Source organism: Mastomys coucha, unplaced genomic scaffold (genome assembly GCF_008632895.1).
Source record: "Mastomys coucha isolate ucsf_1 unplaced genomic scaffold, UCSF_Mcou_1 pScaffold14, whole genome shotgun sequence".
NCBI classification, from domain to species: domain Eukaryota; kingdom Metazoa; phylum Chordata; class Mammalia; order Rodentia; family Muridae; genus Mastomys; species Mastomys coucha.
Window position 1 is genome coordinate 39,747,375 of NW_022196896.1, and position 26,357 is coordinate 39,773,731.

The 26,357-nt window shown below is 41.2% G+C and overlaps 1 protein-coding gene across 2 annotated transcripts in view; it reads right to left on the bottom strand.

The window, feature by feature from the left end:
* Positions 1 to 26,357, bottom strand: part of Cpa6 (carboxypeptidase A6) — a 374,787-nt gene that overhangs the window by 226,603 nt on the left and 121,827 nt on the right. For both annotated transcript variants that reach the window (XM_031366851.1, XM_031366852.1), the window contains exon 2: positions 9,706 to 9,781. In XM_031366851.1, the coding sequence (XP_031222711.1) occupies positions 9,706 to 9,781 (76 nt within the window). The remainder of the gene's footprint in view (positions 1 to 9,705; positions 9,782 to 26,357) is intronic.

Sequence of the window (26,357 nt, forward strand, 5' to 3'; positions counted from 1 at the left end):
TGTGTGTGTGTGTGTGTGTGTGTGTGTGTGTGTGTGTGTGTGTGTTTCAGCATCGTGCTAAGTTCAGATGCTTACTAAATCCAAGATATCTCCAGAGAAGCAACCTCCAGATGCTCCAGTCTGCTCTCACAGACACAGACACTTCTACTGGACCTGCTCCTTCTGATCTCTCCACAGACCCTAGATAGCAAGAAAACTGCCAACTCTCCTAGACTGGACTAACATTCCCATACCCATTTACCTAGGTTTCCTAGAGACAGATGTGTTGCTCCAAAGTCAGCAGGAAGTAGCTAAAGGTCACCACAACCCTGTTCCACCATCACTTCTTTGTAATTTTTTTTTTTAATTAAACCAAAATGGGGGAATGTTAGCATTTTGTCTAAGCACTGCCCCCCAGCTACCTGACAACAGCCAGGTGTGCTTGACTCACTATAAAAAAGGCTGCTTGCCCCTCCGCTCTCTCTGGCTCTTGCCACTTCCCCTTTCTCTCCATGTGCTCATGGCCGGCCTCTCTTTTACTCTCTCTCTCTCTCTCTCTCTCTCTCTCTCTCTCTCTCTCTCTCTCTCTGCCTTTTCTATGTCTCAAATTCCCTCCACATGCCCTGAATAAACTCTATTCTATACTATACCATCATGTGGCTGGTCCCTCAGGGAGAAGGGATGCCTCAGCATTGCTCCATGGAGGCACTCCCTTTTCCTACACCTGACTACACCTCCATAAATTATATTCATTCTCTCCTTTATCTTTTTATAAACACAACAAGAAAAGTAAAGTACAACCCTTTATTTTGGAAGATCTCCAGTCTGGTAAGAGGAATGAAGAAATAGAGGGCCAGAGAAAGTAGGCAACTTAATGATATTCTTGCAGCCAGTACATGAAAAAGTCTGGATGCAAATGCAAGGAATATTTCTCTGGGAAATGCTAACTGCTTTCCTCCTTTTTCCTATGTAAGACACCATGTAGTCAAATATCTATTCCTTTAACCACTGGCACTTGTTCATAATGCTTGTGTTTGATGTTGACCATTAGTGTAGAAGCACACTTCTCCAACAGTGATCCTGGGACCCACATCCTACTGATCTCTAATCAACACTGACATCTAAAACCAGCAAAAGTAGGGGAAACGACTTCACATTTATCCAGTAAGAAATCTAGGACTTAAGTAAAGTATTTGTAGCTATGACTTATGTATATACAAAGCCTGCTCTAATGTCATATGTCTAAAAACTACAGCAAAGTAGTCTGTATACTTGATAGAAATCTCAGTCACAGAAAGCATAACTATCTTTTGAAAGATTACTTTACCAAGTCATGCATCATTAATCATGTATTACAGTCCACCAAAATATGGTGTTGTTGAGAAGTTCATCATTAACAAAACACAAAATTTTGTCTCCAAAATTTAAGAACAAATTTAAATGGCACCATATAATGACCTATACAAAAAATACAAAATTTTTCATACAAAAAATATATATTGTATGAAAGATGGATTGAGAAGTAGTAAAGGCATCTTCTGAGCCATACTTGGGCTGTGTTTCTGGAGACGAGATAGGTAAACTCTTTTTAGAATCCTTTCCTTGTGCCGGTGTCTTCTCATCTACCATGCACGTTCACACAAATGCCATGTTTCAGATCTTTGAGATCAGGTCAGTCTTTGGGGTGATTGCAGGTAGCCAACACATAGTTATATGGATGCTAGGGCACAGCTATCCACAGAATCCAGTACCAGGCAAAGACTCTCAGGAGAACCTGGTGCTTTAGCCTTGGCTTCAGAGATGAGTGGTATTCACCATGAGGTCAACTGGAGAGAAGCAGTTAGCTGAAAGTGCATTTAGTGCAGTAGGACTAGCTAGTGACAGATACAGAGAAGTATCAGAGAGGCAGACAGGTGTCATCTTGAAGGGCTAATGTTTCACACCAAAGGTTCTAAGCGATGGAATGGTACTCTGTTTCCTTGACTATATGCTGAATATCCTAGAGTGTTTAACAAATACTAATAGCCAAGAATCATTTGAGCAAAGATTCAAAATCTCTGGCACTGGGCCCTTTATAAAATGTTTCCCAGAGTCAAACATGATGGTGCTTGACTGTACTCTCAGATAGTTGGGAATTTGAGGCAGAAGGATTGTATGGGGGCTATACTGTGAGTTCAAAGCCAACTTGAAAAATTTAGTGAGACTGTGTCTCAAAACAAAAATAAGATGTGTTAGGGATGAAGCCAGGCAATAGATTCTATCATACATTCATTGGTCCTGGGTCAGTCTTTAATACCTCAAAGAAAAAAATCTTTGTAGGGATTTCTACGTGTGGTTAGGGCTATAAATTACTGCTGTCTACCATGGGGGACACTTAGACAATGCTAAATAGAGGCAACTTGGTAAGGCTTTTATTTCCCACACAGTGTCTGGGACAATTAGAAGTGTGTGTGGTGTGTGTGTGTGTGTGTGTGTGTGTGTGTGTGATATGAACAGACAGAATATCTGGGAACCTTGTATACCTTGTTCTAAAGAGGACTGGGGCCATTACTAGGGAAGTGCCAGTAAGGATAGCTTCCGACTGGGATTTGGAGCTTGGAATGTGTATGGGGTAGGAATTGATGGAAGATGGGTGGGTTACAATAACCACAGATTCTTACCCTGTTTGCACTGGCACGATGGTCTTCTTTCTACTCTTTGAATCTGGGATTACCTTCTACTTTGGCAAATAGACTGTGGCAGAAGTGAAGTCTTGCACTTGGCTTTAGGGAATATTCTGTTGTTTCTCTTTCAGAGCCCAAAGGCTCCATAATAAATCACCTTGGATTAGCCATAGAGAGAATGAGGCACATGGCCCACTTGTTCTTTTATCTCAGCTGTCAGCCTGCAGAGCACTAGCTGTGCATGGGAGGCCATGAGAGGTGAGGATTGTGTCCCTACCAAGATCATCTTCTATGAGACCCTGTTGGATCGACCTCTCTAACTCTTCTGTCAAAAACCTCAGAAAAGGCAGTTTCTCCTGCCCAGCCAGAGCATTTTAAAAATTAAACTCACAGGGCAGTGGTGGTGCATGCCTTTAATCCCAGCACTTGGGAGGCAGAGGCAAGCAGATTTCTGAGTTCAAGGCCAGCATGGTCTACAGAGTGAGTTCCAGGACAGCCAGGACTACACAGAAAAACCCTGTCTCGAAAAACCAAAAAAAAAAAAAAAAAAAAAAAAAAAAAAAAAAAAGAATACAGTACAGGGCTGGCAAGATAGCTCAGTGGGTAGGAGCGCACTGACTGTTCTTCTTAAAGTCCTGAGTTCAAATCCCAGCAACCACATGATGGCTCCCAACCATCCATGATGAGATCTGATGCCCTCTTCTGGCATCAGCTACAGTGTACTTATGTATAACAATAAATAAATTTTGGGCTGGAGAGGTGGCTCAGCAGTTAAGAGCACTGACTGCTCTTCCAAAGGTCATGAGTTCAAATCCCAGCAACCACATGGTGGCTCACACCATCCATAATGAGATCTGATGCCCTCTTCTGGTGCGTCTGAATACAGCTACAGTGTACTTACATATAATAATAAATAAATCAAACTCAAAATATCCCAAGTACCAAGTCTTACAAATGGGAAGGAAACACAGTGCTGGGACCACCAACCCAAGTGCATCATTAACAATGTCTGGGGAAACTGTAACCACCATCATCAGGATGCTGAGGAAAGCCTCTGCAGAAATGCTTTCAACGCACTCCTCCATTGCAAACTACATTTTCTCCTACTATGCCAGAGCTGTTTGGTTTAATAATCGTGAATAGCTGCAAGGAGGGAGAAAAATGTGAGCAGCATGTCAAGATCATATGCCTAGACTTGAATCTACAACCACCTTTGACAACTAGCTTAGATTACCAGGCACTTCCCTCTTTTAAATCTCACACCAGGGGAAGCAAACCCAGCTTACAAAGCTTTTGACAGAGAAACAAAAACCCAATTTTCTTTCTTTCTACTGAAAGGCATCTTCAGCCAGAGTATCAGTTCATGGCTGTTTAAGGCTGCTGTGCTGGTTTCTTATTGAGCTATCTCAGGGTCAGTAGTTTGGCTTTATTGTTCCATTTCTGTAAGTCAGAAGTCTGGGCATAGTAAATCTGGAGTCTCTGCTCAGGGTGTCTCTGGGCTAAAGTCAATGTATTAGATTGCACCAGGGACTCCTCTGGAGTACAGACTGCACTATTTTCACCAGTTTTGGTAACAAGTACTTCTTGAGGTTGTAAAAATGAGGCCCTATGCTCTTTTTGGTATAAAAGGGTCACTCTCAACAACTATTAGTCACCAGATGGCCATGCCGTGTATTTGATTTCTTCTAGGCAGAAATAAGCCTGTCTGATGTCCTCTTACATACCAGGTAGAGCTAAACATTTCATGTTTGAAGGGCTCACCTGACTGGGTCAGAGTCACTTAATACTCTCCCTACTTTATGATTAACTAATTTGGGAATGCAATTATACATACAAAGTTCTTTTACAGAAACCTCTAGATTATTCTCTATGGGTTACCTAGGAGGGGTCTGGACACACTTAAACCAAGAATCTTGGGGACAATCCTGGAATCCTCTTTCCTACATTGATGAGTAAGAGATTTTAGAATCATCTGGCCATGCAAGTAACCCTAGCACTTGAGAGGCGAAAAGAGGAGTATTGCCGATGTGTTTAGGGGTGAGCAGAGGTGCAGAAAGAGAGGGGAAGGGAGGAGAGGGGAGAGGGGGTGGGGGACAGGGGAGAGAGAACAGGGGAGAGGGGAGAAAGACTGATCTTGATTCCATAACCAAACAATGATCTTCTAATAAAGGTGAGACCCCATAACCCCCATAGAATGAGCTCTACCATCCAGTTTTTCCAGTGCAAGTTTTCCAGGTGATAAAACCATCTAGTTAAATGTCTGAATTTATAAATGTTCAGCAACTGCAGGGGTTCTAAAGTTCCTACAGTCCAGCTGTATGATTTTCAGTGCACTCATGAGTACTGAAGAATATATCTGTTCACTATAGTACAGCATTATAATTGGAGTGAGGAGGACATGACAATGCCAACTCATGCCTGGATGGAGCCTTCCTCATGGGGAGTGCAGCTGTCCGGGGTGGGATCTCAAGACTCTTGCTATGGCTGTCAGTGACATCTGGCTGACCACCTGATACCTTTGAGCTTATGCTCCAGTGTGAAAATGTGGCCAAGTCTTGTGCTGACAGGGCAATTTCCTGTCCTGTCCTATCCTATCCTGCCTGTGATGTGGAATCTGGAAACAGAGATACCATCCGTTTTCCTCAGCAAGGATGTGCCATTTGCATAGGAGACACTTTGGGGCCTCACATGAAGGTACTTCTCTTCCTTCACAGCACAAAGAACTGGTAAGGAACTGCAAGCAGAACAAAGAAAATTCTAATTTTGCTCACCTGTAAACTGTTCCTCTGCCATCATAACTTGATTTAAGCCATGGTTATGGTCTTAATTAACAATTTAATTGGCTAGTGCTTTCTCAATCCAGTTCTCTCGGGGTATGGTTTTCTGTTTAACTTTCTTGTTTCAATTCTTCAGCAAAACAATAAAATTTAATTAGGAAAGCAAGCAGCTTTGTAATAGCAGTTCTACGTCTAATTAGCTATGTGCTGACCGTGGTTCTCAGATTCCATTCAATATTGTATGCACATTTTACATTTGATCATGTTTCAGACAAGGCATTGTGAATTTACAGCCTAAGCATATCAGTGAATCACATTTCACTTTCCTTAAGAGTCTTGGTTATAGCCAGAGAAACCAGGAAAATTAACTTAAAGCTGTGGCAGAGGAGAATGAAAGAGAAAAAGCAGGATGTAGGTAGTTACAAGTCTGTTTTCCATTGCTGGGACAAATCAACATCAGCTTAACTGTTTCAAACAAAGCCTACCTATCTCACACTCCTGCAGGTCAGTGGGCCAGACCCAGATGCCTGGATTTTCTTCAGGATCTCAGAGAGCTAAAACCAAAGCATCCAAGAAAGGGCTTGGGTGCCTTCTCATTTGGACCTCAGTGTCCTGTGATCTGTAGGATTGATGTCTCCATTTCATTGTTCAGCGGGGATCCTCATATCCAAGAGACCAGTGTCATTCTTGGTTTATGACTCCCAAGAATGGCTACCAGCATAGCAGTTTGTGAACATTCCTCTGACCTCTCCCTCTGTGAACAGCTGGAGAAAAACTCTTTGCTTCTGAAGAGTCCTTTGATTTGCTCAGGCCTACCCCATATAGTCTCCCTCTGCTCTATACTGTAATATTACCATCCTATTCACAGGGAAGCTATTCTGCAGGGCAGGAGTAGAAGGGCAGAGAGATCTGGACCGTGTTAGAATTCTGTCAATTCCATCTTACTCTAGGAGAAAGGGACAATACTCTTCTTGGCTGCTCATCCTTTTTCCCCAAGGGTGCTGCACAGGTACAAGGTGTTTGCAGTGGCCCCGATTCTGTCCTGTGAGCACCACAGGGCTGTGGCCCTGATTCTGTCCTGTGAGCACCACGGGGCGGAGGAGGATACAGACCAGGGCGGAGGAGGATACAGACCAGGGCGGAGGAGGATACAGACCAGGGCGGAGGAGGACACAGACAATTCTTTCTTCCCTACAGAGTGCTTTCTTTAGTTGGCTGGAATTTCTGCTCTCCACAGTGGGAAAGGATCACTTGGTAAAATAATTCAAATAATTTAAGGTGACATCAAGGTAGGAGGTTTCCTCTGGGGAGAAAGTTATCTAAATTCAATACCTCAAATTGTAGTTCAGGAAAACTATCTCACTTGAGAGAGGAAAGGAAGATATGTAAAGTAGACACTCAATAAAGAAGCCTGACGTGCTGTCTTTAGAAGGTCCTGTTTGCATAGGTTTCCTAAGGCCAGCATCTGGGAATGTAGATTTTCAGAGGGCTCCTAGCATTGCTACAGATAAGAGCAACTCATCGTGCCTGTGCTGTTTGTGTAAATAGTATGGTTTATGCCAAATACCTAGCTTTCCTCTGGGAATCTGGAATTTTGCTATGTATTAGGAAAAGCATGATATAATTAGGTCTCCATAAGAACTACAGTCACCAAGTCTCTTGTGAGCCTCCTTGCAGCCACCATTGTAGATGTGCTGTCACAGCCCATTGCTATGGGAATTAGGCAGGTGTGACGTCACTAAGAAGGACTTTGGAGGGCTGTGCCTGGATTCCCTTGGGTTGACTCATGCACTGTTCCCTTCTGCTGACTCTACTTCCTATCTTTTCACAGTGTACATCACAGCTGTGAGCAGGCTTTCACAGTGAGTCACAAGAGGCCTCGTGAAAATCAGAGTCCTTGAGACCATTCCCTGGTGCTGCTCTTCCACCCTTCTTTTAATTGTCGTCTAAGCTCCTGCAGCAGGACGTCTTCTCCCAAGCTGACTTCCTTCCTTTAGGACTAAATGAATGCAATCTTTAGGGATGTTTTACTATAACTGTCCCATACAAGTTTCCTCTGGGATTGAAGAATTCCATCCTGCAGGAAAGGGCTTGAAGTCAGAAGGTAAACTGCTCAAAAGAGGAAGTCCCAGAAATTGACCAGATTCATCAGGCACTTCCCTACAAGAGTAAGCAATAAATGCCTCTGAAGGTCAGACTCAGACAAGCCAACCTGCAAAGAAGACTCTGAGAGAAGATGAGCTGCCTAGAAGCAGCAAAAGCCAGCCAAGTTGCCTCTGATAGGTTTAGACCAGCTGGGTCACTTGGAAAGGACACTCTCCAACCCGTTGAGCTGCCTGCAGGCTGTGCAATGTGCTCCAGGTTCTCAGAGTCTGTTAAGCTGCCCGCAGGCTGTGCAGTGTGCTCCAGGTTCTCAGAGTCTGTTAAGCTGCCCGCAGGCTGTGCAGTGTGCTCCAGGTTCCCAGCTTTTGTGTGTGTGTGTGTGTGTGTGTGTGTGTGTGTGTGTGAACTATTACACATGCTGGGGTGAGCTTTGGTGATACAACTATCTTTGAGTCATTTCTGCTTCTTTAAGTGACTGCTCACAATGCTCTTGTAAAGTAACCTCAATAAAAACTTGGTTCACTAAGTTGGATGTTGGATCTGTGCTTTGGTTGTGCATAGGTTCCCCATACCTGGAGTGAATAGATGTACATACATGTTGCATCTCCCCAGGATAAGTCTTGTCACACAACAATAACCATCCATGCAAAAGTCATAGTATACATGTGCGGCCATCTATGCCAGTGGCCTTCTTGGGTTCAGTATGTTTTATGAAGCAATTGCATTGTGCTTTTTAATGGCAAGTGACCATCACATTTATAAATGTGGAATCTAATTCACATTTCTGTTTTTTTTTCCATGTTAGAGATTGATCTGTGTGTGCTGGGAAAGCCACCCCTGACCTAGATCCCCAGTCTTCATTTTTTTTTTCTTATATAACTTAAGGCCTATCATGTAAATTGACTGACATCATGGAGACAAACCTTTTCTTCCCAGTATTTGATTTAGATCAGCTGCTTCCTCAAACAGGAGTCAGGGTGATCTTATTCTCTCTGTGCTCTATTTAAACTTGATGGGGTGGACACGGAAAGGCCTACTTGGATTTTCTTTCTGCCTTTGCAATCCTTAGCTCCCTGGTGGGATGTGTGGGAAGCATCTGGTCATTAGAGCCAGAAGAACATTGTGAAGCAGATAGTCATGGCCAGCACCACAGGGAAGGCCCCCCAATGGGAGGAGTGTTAGGAAACATCGGGCAAGCCTTTCTGGGGTTGGGCAAAACAATCATTATTTGCAGGAAGTCAAGAGATAGCATTACTTAAATTGGGGTCAGAAAAGAAGAGGGGAAAAAGAGATCAATGACCTAGGAGTTCAAAGGCCCATCAGCAAATAAGTGCAATATTTACAAGGAAGATACCAAGTAGAAGATCCAAGCCAGCCATGAAAGATCAAAGGCCTGGTAATGGCAAACATCCACCTTGAAGGTCCTCTATCCAACATCATCTAACACCAGCATCCCAGAGGACTGTGTGTCCATCACCTAAAGAAAACATTACTGTCCCATGTTAAAGATGAACCTGGCAATCTGCATTACCATCTTTTAGAATGAAGCCTCAAATACTTCGTTTCATGGACTGGCCTATTTCAGTCCCATGTAGGAGAGTTAATAGCCACACCTCTCACCTTAAGTTCTTAGCTGAAGCCAATAACTAAGCAGGAAGAGAACAGTGAGAGACTCTCACCCCAAATCCATACACCCATCAGAGTGTGAATGAGCAGCACCTTCAGCCTTGCTGAGGAAACCCTCCAAGTACAACAGTGCGAATGACTGGCTGCTTGGTTCATCTTCCCCAGCATATTTCCATTTAAGTTTGAATCCAAACAAGAAGGTAGGCATGCTCTAGGAAGATTTGAAGAAGGGAAAGTGGAGTTCTGAAAACTGTCAATTAAATTCACAACCCCAAAGAAAACATGATTATTTACCACTTCTGGAATACTCCAGATGTTCATTGGGAACACAGCAGTATTCAGAAAACATTCATTCTACCTGGCAGATGGATAGTCAGTGGTCTCATATATAAATAGTGTGTAGAATAATTTACGTCTTGCCAGAATCCCACTCTCCTTTAAATGCTCCTCCACACTGCCTCTTTACCTGCTTCCTCTAATTATTCTCATTATTTAACCCCAATTTCAACCGTAGTCAGCCAACACACCACAGGTTTGACCACAGGAAGATCTGTTACCTTAAGTTGGTGGTATATGCTCTGTAGTGCAAGTGCTTCCTCTCCAGATTTGGGAATGAGTCTTATCACTTTATCACTGCAAAAGAGGGGGAAAGGTAGGAGTAGTTATTTAAGAGTAAAGATAGACGTCTTTGTACCTTTGCCTTTCTTTTCAGAAACAAGAAGAGTTTATTTAACATATTGCCAATGGTATAGCAGGCATGGCCATAAGAAACACCTGTTTCTCTCTCTCTCTCTCTCTCTCTCTCTCTCTCTCTCTCTCTCTCTCTCTCTCTCTCTCTCTCTCTCTCTCCCTCCCTCCCTTTAAAGACACTTTCTGTGCTTTTACTAAAAGCAGTACAGTTTTTCATTGACCTGTAAGTATTTAGGGCAGTTATTGGTATCCTCTAATTGCTTGCAGTCTCTTTCTTGGTCTGAATCATTGTCAGTATTTCATCAGGGTTGGAAGATATAAACTCACATATTATATTGCTGCTTTATCTTTAGAATGGATGGCAGTTTCCAAGATGAGGTCAGGTTAATGTGGAAGGCATCAACCCAAATGGTGATGGGTTTTAGCTCTGTGTCCTTGCTTCCAATCCTTTAGCTTTGCTTTCCAATGATTTCATCATACCTTCTTCAGGTCTATGAATGAAAAGCCTTCTTGGCTTGCTGACAATTGCTTAGCATGTTTTGACAGCCTTACTATAAGGCAGCTTTGTGCTTTGGTTTTCTCAAAACCATCCCAAATGACCTTGTAGTATCAATGTCATGGAATCCATATGAAAGAAAGCAGAGGGAAACACTGTCAAGTCAGTATAAAACAGTGCTAAATATCACCGTGGGACTTAAGCTTGAGATGTAGCTTTCCTCTCTGCTTTAGATGCCTCTGACCTATGTTTTTCCAGAGTCGTCAGGCCTGGCCTCTCCCACCTGACCCAATACACATCTTGGCAGTAATAGGCAGCTCAGCTGGGTGCTATGGCTTTCTGGTGGATGGATCACCTAACAGCTTGCTGAGAAGTAGCTCCATCTGGGGTCCTGTCAGCTCCTCCGGCATACAGAGGAAACAATCTGGAGCTGTTTTACAGCCACAAGGAGGTTTGGCGTTTTTTTGTTTTGTTTTGTTTTGTTTTTTTAGATGGCTAATTTAACCTGGCAACTGGTTCTTCTTTTGAGAGTACATGACATAAAAAAGCCCACCCACCACCCCTGGGATTATTTAACTCTGAAAATGATAGCTGAAATCCAACATTGCCATTCTCATAATAGAATGGTTACTTTATCCTAGCCTTTATAAATTCTCAGACATGGCTTTGGAGATGTGTTTATTGTCGCTTGCTCATCAAAGAACTGAGAGCAAAGGATGCTACCCAGGCAAGGCAACAGAATGCAGCATTTTCTCTTGTAAACCAGTAAGATGTGTGACGGAATAATCAGTAACCCAAATGCAACAAGAGCTCTTTCTCTGGCAGGGAAATCCACGTGGCCCCAAATGCCCTCATTTGTTTCACCAGACAAAAAGCTTATTCTTTCTAAATCTGATAGGCAGTATTTTTATGAAGCAGGAGCCATAATTTGGTACAATAAACAGGGAGGCTCTAGGTTTTGAGTTTAGAGAAAAACACAGCTGGGTATAACTATCTTAGAAGATGACCTGAAGGATTTTTCTTTGTGTGTGTGTGTGTGTGTGTGTGTGTGTGTGTGTGTGTGTGTGTGTGTGTGTGTAGTGGGGGGTTATGGCTACTCATGACACACTCTTGACTACATTGCTTAAACATTTAGAGCCAACCATTTCTAGTCCTTTAACCAGGACAAACACCAGTGTCTTACTGCTTAATAATTTTATGAAAATTATTTCATAAAGACTTCTTTATGTGCTAGGCCAAAAGTGTCCCAGGGAATCAGTGTTTCTTCTTATTTATTCCTACTCCCAGTGAGTTGTGTCTGGGAAACGCCCCACCTTTGGGATTATAGAACACCTGCTATCATTACTACTATAGAAAAATGGCTTCTTGTCTTTTAATTTCAACTTATTATTTGCTTTTTTCTCAGGCTGCTCTTCAGCAAGGCATCAATTTATCCTGTCATTTTCAACAACAGTCACTTGGGGACATTAGGCACTTTATATTGACTTCAGAGAAAATCCTGTAGAGGTTTGCTTTTGCTATTGATTTAGGCCACATGTTCAGTTTTTCAGTATTTTAGAAAATACAGCCTACCGTGGTGTAGTAAAGGATTCCCATGGCTGTCTTTCATAAGGTATCAGTGTAAGTGGCTGTGAGGAGTTCTGGCTGCCCTTCCAGACTCAGTCTCCTCCTCAAGGTCTTGCTCAGACACTCTTGTGGCAGGACCCAGTGGTCAGGTTGAGGATTAGTTCCTCACTGTGGCAGGATTGGGAGGTGCAGCCAATGGAGTGTTGGAGTCAGTCAGGGGAATGGAGCCCTGGCAATGGATGGTGGTTTTCTCTTGGGCATGAGTTAGCTAATGGGCTGTTTTGCCTCCTTTCCCACATGTGCATGCTATTCTGCTATTCTGCCATGAAGACAACAGCAAAAAGTCCTTGTCCAGACACTGACCCTGTGTTACCACCTGACCTTGTGCTTTTCAGCCTTCAAAACTATGAGCTAAATACTTCTCTTTGGTTCATAAATAGCCAAGTCTCGGGTGTTCCGCTAAAACAACAGAAAGCAGGCTAAGACACAGGTCTTACATTGTTCCCAGGGATTCTGGTTAATCTGGGAATGGGCATGTATTATAAATTGACCTAATCAGGCAGAAAGTAAGGATTAACGGGACTGGATTAACGGGATTAAGAGAGTCATTTTCTTGGTGAAAGTAAACAAGAAAACGTGTAACCCAGATTGCAACTACCAACCTGCAATTGGGAAGGCAGAAGCCTGGGGTGACGCTGCTTCCTGTGTTTGTCACTGCAGAGTAGGAGACTGCAGTAGGCTCAGGGAGAACCTGCGTCTGCAATGGCCACTTGACTCTACCAACTTTTAACTCTGTTTTTTTCCCCTATATGTTGTAGTATGCAATATAAATTTCCTTATTGTGTAGGCCGGGTTGTATCTGACTTTCTCCCCTCCTCACCAAACATGTCTTGCACAATGACAATATTTTTACTTTGTCTACCTTTAGAGAGGTGACAAAAGCCAGCAAATCAATTTTTCACAGGTAGGATTATACATCCTTGATTTCTTGCCTAAGTACTCTTCTCTAAAACATACCTTTAACTTCAGTGACAACTTAAATTGTGTGTGCTTCCAGAAGGAAAGATTTGGGGTGTTCTTGTGTGAAGATTCATTTCATAGTCTCATGGAGAACAAGATGATTTCAAATATTTGCCAAAATATCTAAAATCTTTTATCTCACAGAAAAGTTAACATTAGCATGGCCACTAACTTAAAAATTCTCATCCCTAAGTATTAAAAAAAAAAATCCAACCTGTTAGGTAATTCCATGCAGAAAAGCTGCCATTCTCTCACATAGTCATGCTATGGTGTACTTGGTTCTGAGAGCTGAATTTCCTTTGTTTAGAGACTGTTCTTGATGTACATGAAAAATTTCATTTAAAAGTAGTAAATAAGGAATAACAGAGTTGGGAAGATTCAGGGCACTAAGTGGATGCTCTCTCTTTTGCTTATGGTTTATAGTTCCCATATAAAGTACTCAGTGCCTGAGAAATCACCCTGTGGCAATTTGCTTAGGACGTGAAAATTTAGACTCTGCTTCTAGATTAAAGTTAGGCAGAAGTGATGACTATGTTTTTGGCAGTTATTTTAACAACACAGAGGAAGAAAAGCACAGACTCTCCAAAAGACTCATGGATATACTTTATTACACACATTTTCTCAAATGGTTACATGTCTACCTTGGTATCTTTTCTGTTATAGATGGTCTATAAACATTTGCTGAATTAAATAGAAAGTTTCAGGGTCATGTCTTTGAAGGAATAGAGAGATGCTGGACCACAGATCTTTTTCTCTTCCTAGTCCTAAGGTGAGCAGTTTTGTGCTTCCATTTGCTTTCACAGTGGTGCACTGCCGTGTCTCTGTATCAAAGCACTGGGGCCAAAACTTTAGTTGAAACAAACACTTTTCTTTATCAGTTGAATATGTCAAATATTTTCATGTAGTAGGAGGAAGAGTGTTGACACTGAATCAAAAACCTATACTAATGTGTACCACTGAGTAAGGTGTGGAATTAGAATAATTTATACTTAAGGAAACACTTTCTCTCATCTATCAACAAAATTTCTAGCTCTTGAAGGCAAGTCTTGCAGTAGTGAAACCAGATAAAGGGTTAAACAAGATGCTGGATTTGGTGCTCATATCATGCAAGGAACAAAGTTCTGGCAGATCTCTGTATAGAGTTTGATTTGCATATTAGATTTCAAGTAAAAGAGGAGATGTGCTTGGTTGGGCTGTGAATTATCACAGTGTGAACTGGAAGATGAAGGCAGCTTTGCTGATAGAAAGTAAGTCTGACTTGGTAGAATGGTTTCACAGTTGAGTTCACCTTTGCCAACTGAGTGAAATAATACACAGTATTCTAAATAAGTGCTGTATCTCTTGCTCCAAGATTGTGTTAGTCTAGCTTTTCATTACTGTAACAGACACCTGAGAAAAACAGTTTAAAGAAGGTGAGATGTATTTGGCTCAGGTTTCATCAATTTTAGTCTGCGGTTTCCTAGATCCATCACTTTGGGCCCAGGGCAAGGTAGGAAGGCAGAGGATTGTATCCTTCAAGAGTCCTGCTCAGTAACCTATTCTCTCACCACCACAGTTCTGCCCCAAATTAATTTATATAAGTTAACTACAATAGCAACTTAAAGGGAGGAGAATTTATCTTGGCCCATGATTTCAGAGGTTTAAATTCATGTTTTTGTGTAGATCTGCCCCAGCCAGCAAGGCTGAGTCTTCTCAAAGCAAAGGAAATGCCAAGGATCTGAACAGGGTGATCAGGGGACTTGAGGCTTTTGCGGTCAAGCATAGTATAAACAAAGTACTTCTCATTTCCTTTATTAAACCAAGTAAAACATGAAGTGATGCTTATATTTACCTTAAGGAAATACAAGTATAGAGAGGGAATATACCTCATGCTTATCATCTTTGTTCATGTGAAAGAGCCAAGGATATTCCTCCCAGGCTATCATCTTTCCTGCAAAAATAATGTCCTGTACATGCCAGGACATTCCTTCATGCCCATGACATTCCTTTCATGTCACTTATAACATTGTATGCATTTCTTTCTAGAAGAACACCTAAGGGAAAGAATATTCTGTACTCTGCCCCAATTTTAGTTCACAATAAACTCACAGACTTCTTGCACAGGCTCCCACATTCTTTCTTGCTCCATTGTCACAGTTGGCTTGTGATAAGACAGGACACTGGGGCAGGAGCTTACAGAGGACGAGGCTGCTTACTCTGTGGCAGCCAGGAACAAGCAAGGCAAACAGAAAGGATCCAGGACAGGATGCACTCTTTAAAAGACACTACCAGTGAACTACTTTCTCAATCCAGGCTCAACCTCCAAAACTTTCCCTTACTTCATTAATCTTTAATCCATCAATGAAGTAAACTATTGATTTCCAGAACTCTCACCATCTAAACTACTCTAGAAATGCCCTTATAGAAACACCGGAGTGTTTTAATCTTTTAAGTATCTTCCAATATTGACAATAAATATTAACCATTACAAATCTAACTTGTGTCAATGTGACAGCCCACAGTTCTTATTAAACTGTATTTAGTCTCAAATTAAAGCAATGAGAAGCCATAGTCAATTGTAGTCTAACTACCTTGCACATAACAAATGACACCATGTTTCCCTCTAAAATCTTAACAATTCTAAAACTATTTCAAAGTCCAATCCCAAAGTTTCCCATTGAAATTCAAGATAAAACCTTAGCTGTAAGCCCCTATAAATCAAGAAAGAAAAGTCTGGAGCCAATGAGAGAGCTCAGTGAGTGAAGGCATTCATTGCATAAGCCTAGAAACTGGAGTCTGATTCCTGGAACCCATGTGAAGGTGGAAGGGGAGAGTCAACCCTACAGAGTTGTCTTCTAACCTCCATATATGTGCATCCCCCAAGCCACATGCAGTATACAATCTGGGATTGTATATTACATTTACATTCCATTTCAAAGGGAAGAAATATGAGAATACCAATGGAGAATCATACCAAAGCAAGACTCAAATCCAGAAGGGTAAGCTTTAAACCCTGTACATCCTTGCCTGGCATCTGGGATATATGTGAGTTTCCAAGTGTTTGGGAACCCCTCCATACCATTTTCTTCCTAGTTCCAGACCACACATCTTCTTTCCTGGGGTACCTCTGTTGCCTTCTACAACTTTCATCTGCAACATTCCATATTCCTGATATTACCAGCTTTCCTCCAATAGCTTCATATATGGTCCTATTAGGAGCACCCCAGCTTTCCTCCACTAGCTTCATATATGGTCCTATTAGGAGCACCCCATGGGAATTCTGATTCTTATTACCAGGCCTTCCAGGTTTTCCTTTGGAATCTGGATAGAAGCCCTTTGTAAGCCCCAATTCTTACATTCTGCAGGTCTGTAAAACCAGTGCCATATGGCTGATGGCACTGATTGCTGCAGGCTTGAGCAGTACAAGGACCCCCTCAGACCATGGTTGCCAAAGGCTCTGAATGCCTGGGTGGGTAAAGTTGGGAATATACTTCATGGAATGATCCTATGCAAATAGGGGATTCTAGTAGCCCTCTCATCAAGAGAAGGTCTTATGATTCCTGATGTGTCCTTGAAAGCATCTCACCCATTGCTGCATTGCTAAATCCTTGGCCTCTTTTCATGTTGTCAATCTCTTCATCAACCATGATTTTCTTGCCCTCATCTTGGAGTCTACTCCTTTTCTGGCCAAGCTTTTCAAATCTCTCCAGTTTACTTTTTGCTCACCATTTTCACTATAAGTTCTGCTAAAAGCATCTATCAGGAACAGTCACAGTCACAGTGTTGACTCCTCTCCTGGCTTCTGCATTAAACTTTTCATCACTGTGAGTAATACCTGAGGGAAACAACTTAAATTGAGGAAGATTTATTTTCAATTGTCATGGTTTCAGAGATCTCTATCCATGGTTGGATGGATCTATTGCTTTATCCCTGAAGTAAGGCAGAAAATCAAGGCAATGGGAACATATAACCAAAACTATTTATCTCCTGGTGGCCAGGAAGCAGAGAAATGTGGAAGGGATCTGGGTCTCAAAATACTGCTCAGGAACTCTTCTGCAGTGTTCACATCACAATAATGTCTTCAAGTTTTGAGTATCTAGATCTAATTCATTAAGTCAAAGTTCTCATGAACTAATTGCTTCAAGAATCACCCTCACAAACACATCTAGAAATAGATTTTTACTAGAACCTCTAAGGTATTTCTCAATACAATTAAGATAAGGTTTATCATCTCAAAAAGATTTAGATAAAATGATATTTTAAATAATGTGATAATTTGTCAAATAATACTGTCTTGGAAGGGATGGAATGGGTTTCTTTTTTTCCTTTTTCTTTTTGTTTGTTTTTGGTTTTGTATTTTCGAGACAGGGTTTCTCTGTATAGCCCTGGATGTCCTGGAACTCACTTTGTAGACCAGGCTGGCCTCGAACTCAGAGATCTGCCTGCCTTTGCCTCCCAAGTGCTGGGATTAAAGGTGTGTGCCACCACCACCCGGCATTGATTTAATTTTTATCTCAAGTGTACTGGTGATATCAAGTTAAACATAATGGGTCAGTTATTCATCCTTAGACTTCTTTTGGGGAGAAATTGAAAGACTATATCTTTAGATGAACAGATTGGTTTCCAGTTCTGTGCAGAGTGTAAGCCCTCCAACCAAATAAACTTTCCTGGGGGTACTGCAGAGCTCTCAGGAGAAGATTCTGGGGGGAAGAAAAATATTCTTGATGAAGATAAGAAAGGGCCTATTAGGAGATATAAGATACTTGTTCTTTTAGTAGGTATCCAATATACCACATTTTCTGTGGACTGAGGACAAAGTCAGTCTGTTTTCTTATAATCATCTAGCTTACATTTACAGAGGGAATAGATAGTATGCATACAAACTAACACAGTTTCAGAGGCCCATGAGAGCTATGCATGTGAGACAAGGTTATATGGTTAACATGAATGTGGGGTACTTTTCCAGAATGGGTGGCCAAGGGATGGTCCTCTGAATCAACTTTTGAATTAAAATTAAAGAACCAATTGGCAAGGTATTAGGACAGAGTGTTCTAAGTAAAGAAAGGCCAATTACAGATTCTGTATGTGAGCATTCTGAGTCTATCTGAGGATAGCAAGATAGTCCCTGTCTATATCTGGGAAGGGGTGGTGTTGGGAGTGAGGCAGTACACATCAAATGGTGGAATTCTGGAGTGTCATATGGTTTAACATCTATACTCAGTTCCAGACATCTCCTAGAGCATTCTAATCTGGAAAATGACATGTAATTTCTAATTTTAAAGGCTCATTTGAGGTACTGTGTAGAGAATGAAGTATAGAGAAACAGAAGAGGAGGAGGTAAGTGAGGTGGTTAGTTCAAATACTGCTGCAGGCTAGAAGTGGATTTCCTAAGGAAATGGAGGGAATGAGATCAAGGGTGTGTGTTGAGTGAATCTTGCATGATTTACTGGTGAATCAAGAGAATGGAAGGAATTTTAGGAAGACAGGGATCCCATGGACCTTCTTCTTTGACTGACCAAGATGGAAGAAATGAAACAAGCTTTGTCCAAAGGCATTGGGCTCTTTTTGAAGGGTTTGCAGTGCTGTCAGAATTCACATGGTAATTTTAATAACTCACTTGGATACGTGAATTTAGGGCTTCATCAGAAATTATAGCTGGAGGAATCCAATTTTGTAATCACCAACATAGCTAGTGCTAAAACAATGATACTCATCTCTTTATATGTCGTATATGCTATTATACAGACTAGAAAATAGATGAAACCTAGTAATTCTATTATACTGTTTTAGAAATTGTATGTCTGTGCTGGTGAGGATGTAGAGCAAGGGGAACATTCCTTCAATGCTGGAAGGAATGCAAACTTGTACAGCCACTGTGGAAGTCAATATGGAGATACCTCAGAAAATTGGGAATCAACCTCAAGGCCCAGTTATACCACTCCTGAGTATATACCCGAAGGATGTTTTGCCCTACCACAAGGACACTTCCTCAGCTATGATTGTAGAAGCATAATTCATACTAGCCAGAAATTGGAAATAACCTAGATGTTCCTTAACTGAAGAACAGATAAAGAAAATGTGGTACATTTACACAATGGAGAATTATTGAGCTGTCAAAAATAATAATATAACTTGAAATTTGCAGACAAATGGATGGAACTATTAAAAAAAATCCTGAGTGTGGTAACTCAGACCCAGGAAGACAATGTATGTGCTCACTTATAAGTAGATATTAACTATTAGGTAAAGAATACTCATACTACAATCCACAGACCCAGAGAGACTAACTAAAAAGGAGGGCTTAAGGAGGTACCAGTGGGGGTGGGGTGAAATACATGGGAGATGGGAACAGGAAAGGCCAGTTGGGGATGGGTAATGGAGGAAGAAGGAAGGAGAGAGAGATGGAGAGAGAGAGGGGGAAGAGAAAGAGAGAGAAAGACAGAATATATGGGAAGGGACAACTGAAACTGGGAGGAATTTGGGAGGGTGATGTGGACACTTAGTGCTGGAAACACCCTGGAATCTATGAGGGTGGCCTTCATCCTCAAGGACTCCAAGTAATATAAAATATGAAGCTTCTGTAATACCAAATCAGCCACACAACCTTTGATCCAAAATTCTCTTGCTTGAAAGATGTGGTTGGATAATGGTGGCACAGAATGTGAGGGAGTGGTCAACCAATTGATTGGCCCTACTTGAGGCCCATGTCATGAGTGGGAGCCCATTTCTGACATTACCTAGATGGCTAGGAACCAGAGGCTGGATAGACCAGAGTCCTAGGATAGAACCAAACACAAATGACAAACAAACAAAGAATCAATCAAACTAAAACAACAACAAAAAAGAGTCAATGAAATGATTCTTAATGATATACTTCTATACACATAGATCAGTGCCTAGCCCAATAATCAACAGAGAGGCTTTATCCAGCAACTGAAGGAAACCGATGTAGAGACCTACAGGTGTAGCTTGTGGAATCCATGGAAGACATGGAGAAAGGATTATAGGAGTAAATGGGGTCAAGTACACCATAAGAAAATGCACAGATTTTTTTTTTTTTTTTTTGGATTTCTTCGGTTTCTGTTGTTATGTCTCCCTTTTTATTTCTGATCTTGTTAATTAGGATACTGTCTCTGTGCCCTCTAGTTAGTCTGGCTAAGGGTTTATCTATTTTGTTGATTTTCTCAAAGAACCAGCTCCTGGTTTGGTTGATTCTTTGTATAATTCTTTTTGTTTCCACTTTGTTGATTTCAGCCCTGAGTTTGATTATTTCCTGCCATCTATTCCTCTTGGGTGAATTTGCAAGCTTTCAGATGTGCTGTCAAATTGCTGGTATATGTTCTCTCCAGTTTCTTTTTGGAGGCACTCAGACTTATGAGGTTTTCTCTTAGGACTGCTTTCATTGTGTCCCATTAGATTGGGTATGTTGTGGCTTCATTTTTATTAAAGTCTATAAAGTCTTTAATTTCTTTCTTTACTTCTTCCTTGACCAATTTATCATTGAGTAGGAGTGTTGTTAAGCTTTCACGTGTATGTGGGCATTCTATTGTTTATGTTGTTATTGAGGAGCAGCTTTAGTCCATGGTGATCTGATAGGATACAAGGAATTATTTCAATCTTCTTGTATCTGTTGAGGGTTGATTTGTGACCAATTATATGGTCAATTTTGGAGAAGGTACCATGAGGTGCTGAGAAGAAGGTATATCCTTTTGTTTTAGGGTAAAAAGTTCTATAGATATCTGTAGTATATTCTATTGTATAAGAGAAGAATAAATTTAAACAATAAAAATGAAATTGCATGTCAGTTATGATGTTTAAAAATTAGGCATGGGGAGGGGGGAGGCAACAGGGGTTTGTTTTTGTTTGTGTTTTTGTTTTTTGGAGGGGAAACTGGGAAAGGAGAAATTCACATGTAAATAAAGAAAATATCTAAAATAAAAAAAAAAAAACAAAACAAAAAAAAAAAAAAATTAGTATTGTTATGTGTATATGTATGTGTCTGTGCGTGTATGCATGTGCACACATGTGCACGCACACACACAATATTTTAGCTGTCCCAGAAGTGTATGTAATTTCATTAATTAAATAAATTAATTTAATTAATTTTTTAATTTCATTAAGTTTCACATGACATTTTGCTGTTTTCTTGCCATTTCAGACATGGAATGAAACCAGTTACAGAGAGTGGTTGGAAAGCTCTGTGGGAAGCCATTGGTCAGGGTTTGAAGGGAACCCTTTGTTAACTACAAAACAGAGTTGAGGGAGATGGCTCTTTGTTATCTGTGGAACTGGAAAAAGTAAACCATGGCTTCTTCATAAACTCACCCAGTTTGCCCCTCAGTTTGGGTGTTTTCTTTTTCAATGAGCTTAATTTTTTTGGGGGGGGGAGTCTTTTATCTGTCTGTCTACACACACACATACACACACACACAGACATGTATGAAGAATCTTTTCAGCTTTGTAGTTGACTATGTTTGTCTCTTGGTGGATGTACGACCAACACAGAGAGTGTAGTCATTATTTTTCATATAGAGATAATAATAGCAAAAAATCTTAATAGTTATTGATTTTTGTATTTTCTCTGTGTATAAAATCTGTATGATGCCATCAAAGATGTCTAAAATGTATTTCAAATCACATTAGAAATGTCTAACTGTAATGTAGTTCTCTGGTTTTGAAAAAGATAATTAGGCTTATAACAATGAATCAAACAGAACTGTCTACAGGGAACTCATCCGGTTGCAATGTTTGATTTATTTACTTTAATCTTAACAATAATAAATTATAATCATACTCAATAGTTTTTAGTTCTTGAAAATTTCAACCTTTTTGAAAATACTTTGTATATTATTGGATCTATTCCAGATGTTAGCAGTTGGACATATTTTATTTTATTTTTATTGGATATTTTCTTTATTTATATTTCAAATGTTATTCCCTTTCCTGGTATCCCTCCAACTCAGAAATACCCTATCATATCCTCCCTCCCCTCTGCTTCTATGAGGGTGTTCTTCCATCTATCCACCCACTCCCACCTCCTCACCTCTATTCCCTTACACTGGGGCATCTATCAAGCCTTCATAGGAACAAGAACCTCTCCTTCCATTGGTGCATGACAAGGCCATCCTCTGCTACATATGCAGTTGGAGTCACGTGTATTCCTCTGTTGATGGCTTAGTCCCTGGGAGCTCTGGGAGGTCTGGTTGCTTGATATTGTACTTCTTCCTATGGGGTTGGAAACCCCTTCAACTCCTTCAGTCCTTTCTCTAACTCCTCTGTTAGGGACCCTGTGCTCAGTCCAAAGGTTGCCTGCTAAAATCTGCCTCTATATTTGTAAGGCTCTGGCAGGGCCTCTCAGGAGACAGCCATATCAGGCTCCTTTCAGCATGCACTTCTTGGCATCCACAACAGTGTCTGGGTTTGGTGACTGTATATGGGATGAATTCCCAGGTGGGACAGTCTCTGGGTGGCCTTTCCTTTAGTCTCTGCTCTACACTTTATCTCCATATTTGCTCCTGTGAGTATTTTTTTTTTTCTCCGTCTAAGAAGGACTGAAGCACTCAAACTTTGGTCTTCCTTCTTATTGAGCTTCACGTGGCCTGTGAATTGCATCCTAGTTATTTGGAGCTTTTGGGCTAGTATATATTTATCAGTGAGTGCATACCATGTGTGTTCATTTGTGATTGGGTTACCTCATTCAGAATGATATTTTTGAGTTCTATCCATTTGCCTAAGAGTTTCATGAAATCATCGTTTTTAATAGCTGAGTAGTACTCCATTGTGTAAATGTACCACATTTTCTGTATCCATTCCTCTGTTGAAGGACATCTGGGTTCTTTCCAGTGCCTGGCTATTATAAATAAGGCTGCTATGAACATGGTGAAGCATGTGTCCTTATTACATGTTGGAGCATCTTCTGGGCATATGCCTAGGAATGTTATAGCTGGATCCGCAAGTAGTACTATGTCCAATTTTCTGAGGAACCATCAAACTGATTTCCAGAGGGGTTGTACCAGCTTGCATTCCGACCACCAATGGAGGAATGTTCCTCTTTCTCCACATCCTCACCAGCATCTGCTGTGACCTGAGTTCTTGATTTTAGCTATTCTGACTGGTGTGAGGTAGAATCTCGGGGTTGTTTTGATTTGCATTTCCCTGATGACAAAGGATGTTGAACACTTCTTTTGGTGCTTCTCAGCCATTCGATATTCCTCACTTGAAACATTTTAGCTCTGTACCCCATTTTTAATAGGGTTATTTGGCTCTCTGGAGTCTAACTTCTTGAGTTCTTTGTATATATTGGATATTAGCTCTCTATCAGATGTAGGATTGGTAAAGATCTTTTCCCAATCTGTTGGTTGCCTTTTTGTCTTATTGACAGTGTCCTTTGCCTTACAGAAGCTTTGCAATTTTATGACATCCCATTTGTCAATTCTTAGTCTTACAGTACAAGCCATTGGTGTTCTGTTCAGAAAATTTCCCCCTGTACCCATATGTTCAAGGCTCTTCCCCACTTTCTCCTCTATAAGTTTCAGTGTATCTGGTTTTATGTGGAGTGCTTGATCCACTTGGACTTGGGCTTTGTACAAGGAGGTAAGAGTGGGTCAATTTGCATGGAGTAGGGTCTACGGAAGCGAGTGGTGCCAAGTGGAGCAAGCAGGGTTGACCAGAACAAGCAGAGCTCCTAAAAATCAATTCCCAACAACCAGATGAAGGCTCACAATGATCTGTAGAGCTACAGTGTGTGTACTCAAATACCTAAATAAATAAATAAATCTTTAAAATAAAATGTAAGAGAGTGTTAATATTAGCAGCCTGAATCCAAAAAGTCAAAGGATTACTGTCAGCCATGTTCAAGGTGAAAGCACAAAGCCATTCCCTCTGTTTCCCCAGTGGAATGCCTATGAAGTCTGGCAGGCTCAGAGTCCATAAAGGTTTCTCCTTTTCCTTATCATCTTCAGGTGGCATTTCTAACTGCCTTCCTTCTACAAATGCTTGGGTACCAGATCCTAGGAAGCATCACTGGTTCAACATGGTAGAGGTCCTATAAACACAATACTGAGGCAGTTTCTTTATTTGTAACACACAACATGAAATTGAAAGGAGAGCAGACTCCTCATAGTAAAAGTGAGAAACTTCAGCTGTCTTCCTTGCCTCCCATGGTCCCACAATGCACACTTCTTTGTTTTATAGCACCCCATGGGTTCAAATAGGATAAACAGCCACCAGTAAGGGAGGCTAGTCCAGTAAGGGTACCAATCTATAAAAATCTCTGCCTCAACATTGTTCTCCAACAGAGGTTAGTAACAATTCTATAGACACCACACTGGCACATTTAAACTGTTGTCTCTGCCCCAGCCATCAAGGACTTATAGGTGCAGGTGACCAGATCCACCTCATCTTCTGGTTTTGCACTTCAGATTCTGGTATCAGCTTTTCTCTTACTAGCCATAAAAACAGCAGGCAAATGATTTCATCTGTCTGCTCTTCAGTCCAGAAAAGACAATGCTGCTTCTCCATTATAGCAGCACCAAGCATACAGATCTTGGTCTAGTATTACAAAATTGTGAGATGGCAGAGAATTATTTAATCTCTCAAACACCCAGAGCTTTTCAACCATGTGGTCCTTGACTGTACATGCAGTTTCTTTGTTATAACAGGATTTTATATGGTAAATTGATAGAGTTTGATCATTATAAAATGTGAAATGCTCAGATTTTTCTACTGTGTAAAATTGGATAATTAGATACTGGGCTGTGTGTGTGTGTGTGTGTGTGTGTGTGTGTGTGTGTGTGTGTTGAAGAGGGGGGTATAGGTAAGCCTTTTGGCTGTTATCCCATGGGTATAATGAGGCTAAATCTTTGATCACAGGGATTCCATCCTTATCATTTACACACAATCTGTGATTTTCCGTGCTTTAATAAATTGGATGGAAAGAATACCTGGTGTGACATTCATCTCTGTATGGGATCAGGAGAAATGACTTTTGATGGAACATATAAAACGATATCTATGCCCTTTTTGAGAACCAGTTCTAAAGTGCCTTTGCAGTTTACCAGGGAAAATAAAGTCCTTAATCTAACCTGCTAGTAAATAGCATTTATCAACTGAAATTCCTTCATTCTGTATTAAGTTTGGATGAAGAAAGGGAAGCCAGCCCCTCCCTAAAATGTCTACAGATCACAGAGGCTGGCCCTGGTGCCTGTCCTGAAGTTAGAAGCAAAGAAAGGGATGCATTCAGTTGGAAATGTCTGGGAAGTCCCTCTATTGTTCTGGAAGGGCAGTATTAAAAATAACTGTGTAATTTCTGCAATCCCCAATTTCACAGGGGACACAGCCTGGAACAGGCTGGGCACAAGGGAATCCTAGAAAATGGTGTCTTTGCTGTTGCATTATATTGTACCTTTCACTTCATTGACCCAATTCTAATTTCATAAATATTATGTTTTACCCATTCTTCTTTCTGATAGATTATGTAAGGGAAGCTGTAGAGAGACAGAAGTTGGAAAGAAAAAGAGGATTGGTATGACTTTAGGCTAGAGCATGTTTATTCACAGTGAGGGGACACTTTTGTCACTGACATGTGCAGGTGGCCAGAATGCCTTTGAGGAAGATGGGACATGTCCCCTTATAGGGGGTGAAAATTTCCATAATCCACAGGGAAGCTGGGAAATGTGGTCTTTCATTAGGAAACTATCATTTCTAACTCTGAGGGAGGGAAAGCAAGCACAGGACAGGCTGTTTTATAGCTGTTTTCTTCTGAGAAGAGTCTGGGTACGAAGGGGTAATTCTGGGCTCACTGAAGAGGTGTCCCTGTCCATGCAGGAAGAGGAGAGTCTTTACTTGAACAGCTGCATCCTATATTTCTGAAGAGACTTGAAAAATAATTATTAGAGTGCTGTAAGCAGATAACTTGGTTCCATAGTAGAACTGAGAGATTTTCTGGGACAGTTGAGGGGTAGGGAAGAGCAGAGATGGAGAAACTGAGCAGACCAGTAAGAGGAAGTGGGCATAGCGTTGATTCAGGGTGGCAGTGATTGGTCCTATTGTGTGGCTGCTTGCAGCCACACACACATAGGTCTTCTGGAATGGGTGTAGAAGCCTGCGAGAAATTAAGGGAACTGGACAGTGGGAGGGGGTTAAAAAAATGTGACTGAGGCATGGTGTGCTTTCAGTCCTCCATCATTATTCAGCTGTGTCTTTGTTACAAGCAGGTAGGGAGAAAAAACCCTCCCCTAGTCTGTCAGCATCTCATGGCCCAATCAGCATCTTTATCTTCAGTCTCTGGAGACAGGACTTTCAGCATCACAGCAACTTGGAGAGAGGCATGGCTATTAGCAGGAGCTTAGAGAGAGGTGTGGCTATTTGTGGCAAGGCAAGGTCTGAAAGGACCAGCTCTTAGCTGGAGGTGGGTCACAGTTCCTCCTTATTACCCATATTACTAAGATAATTTATAAT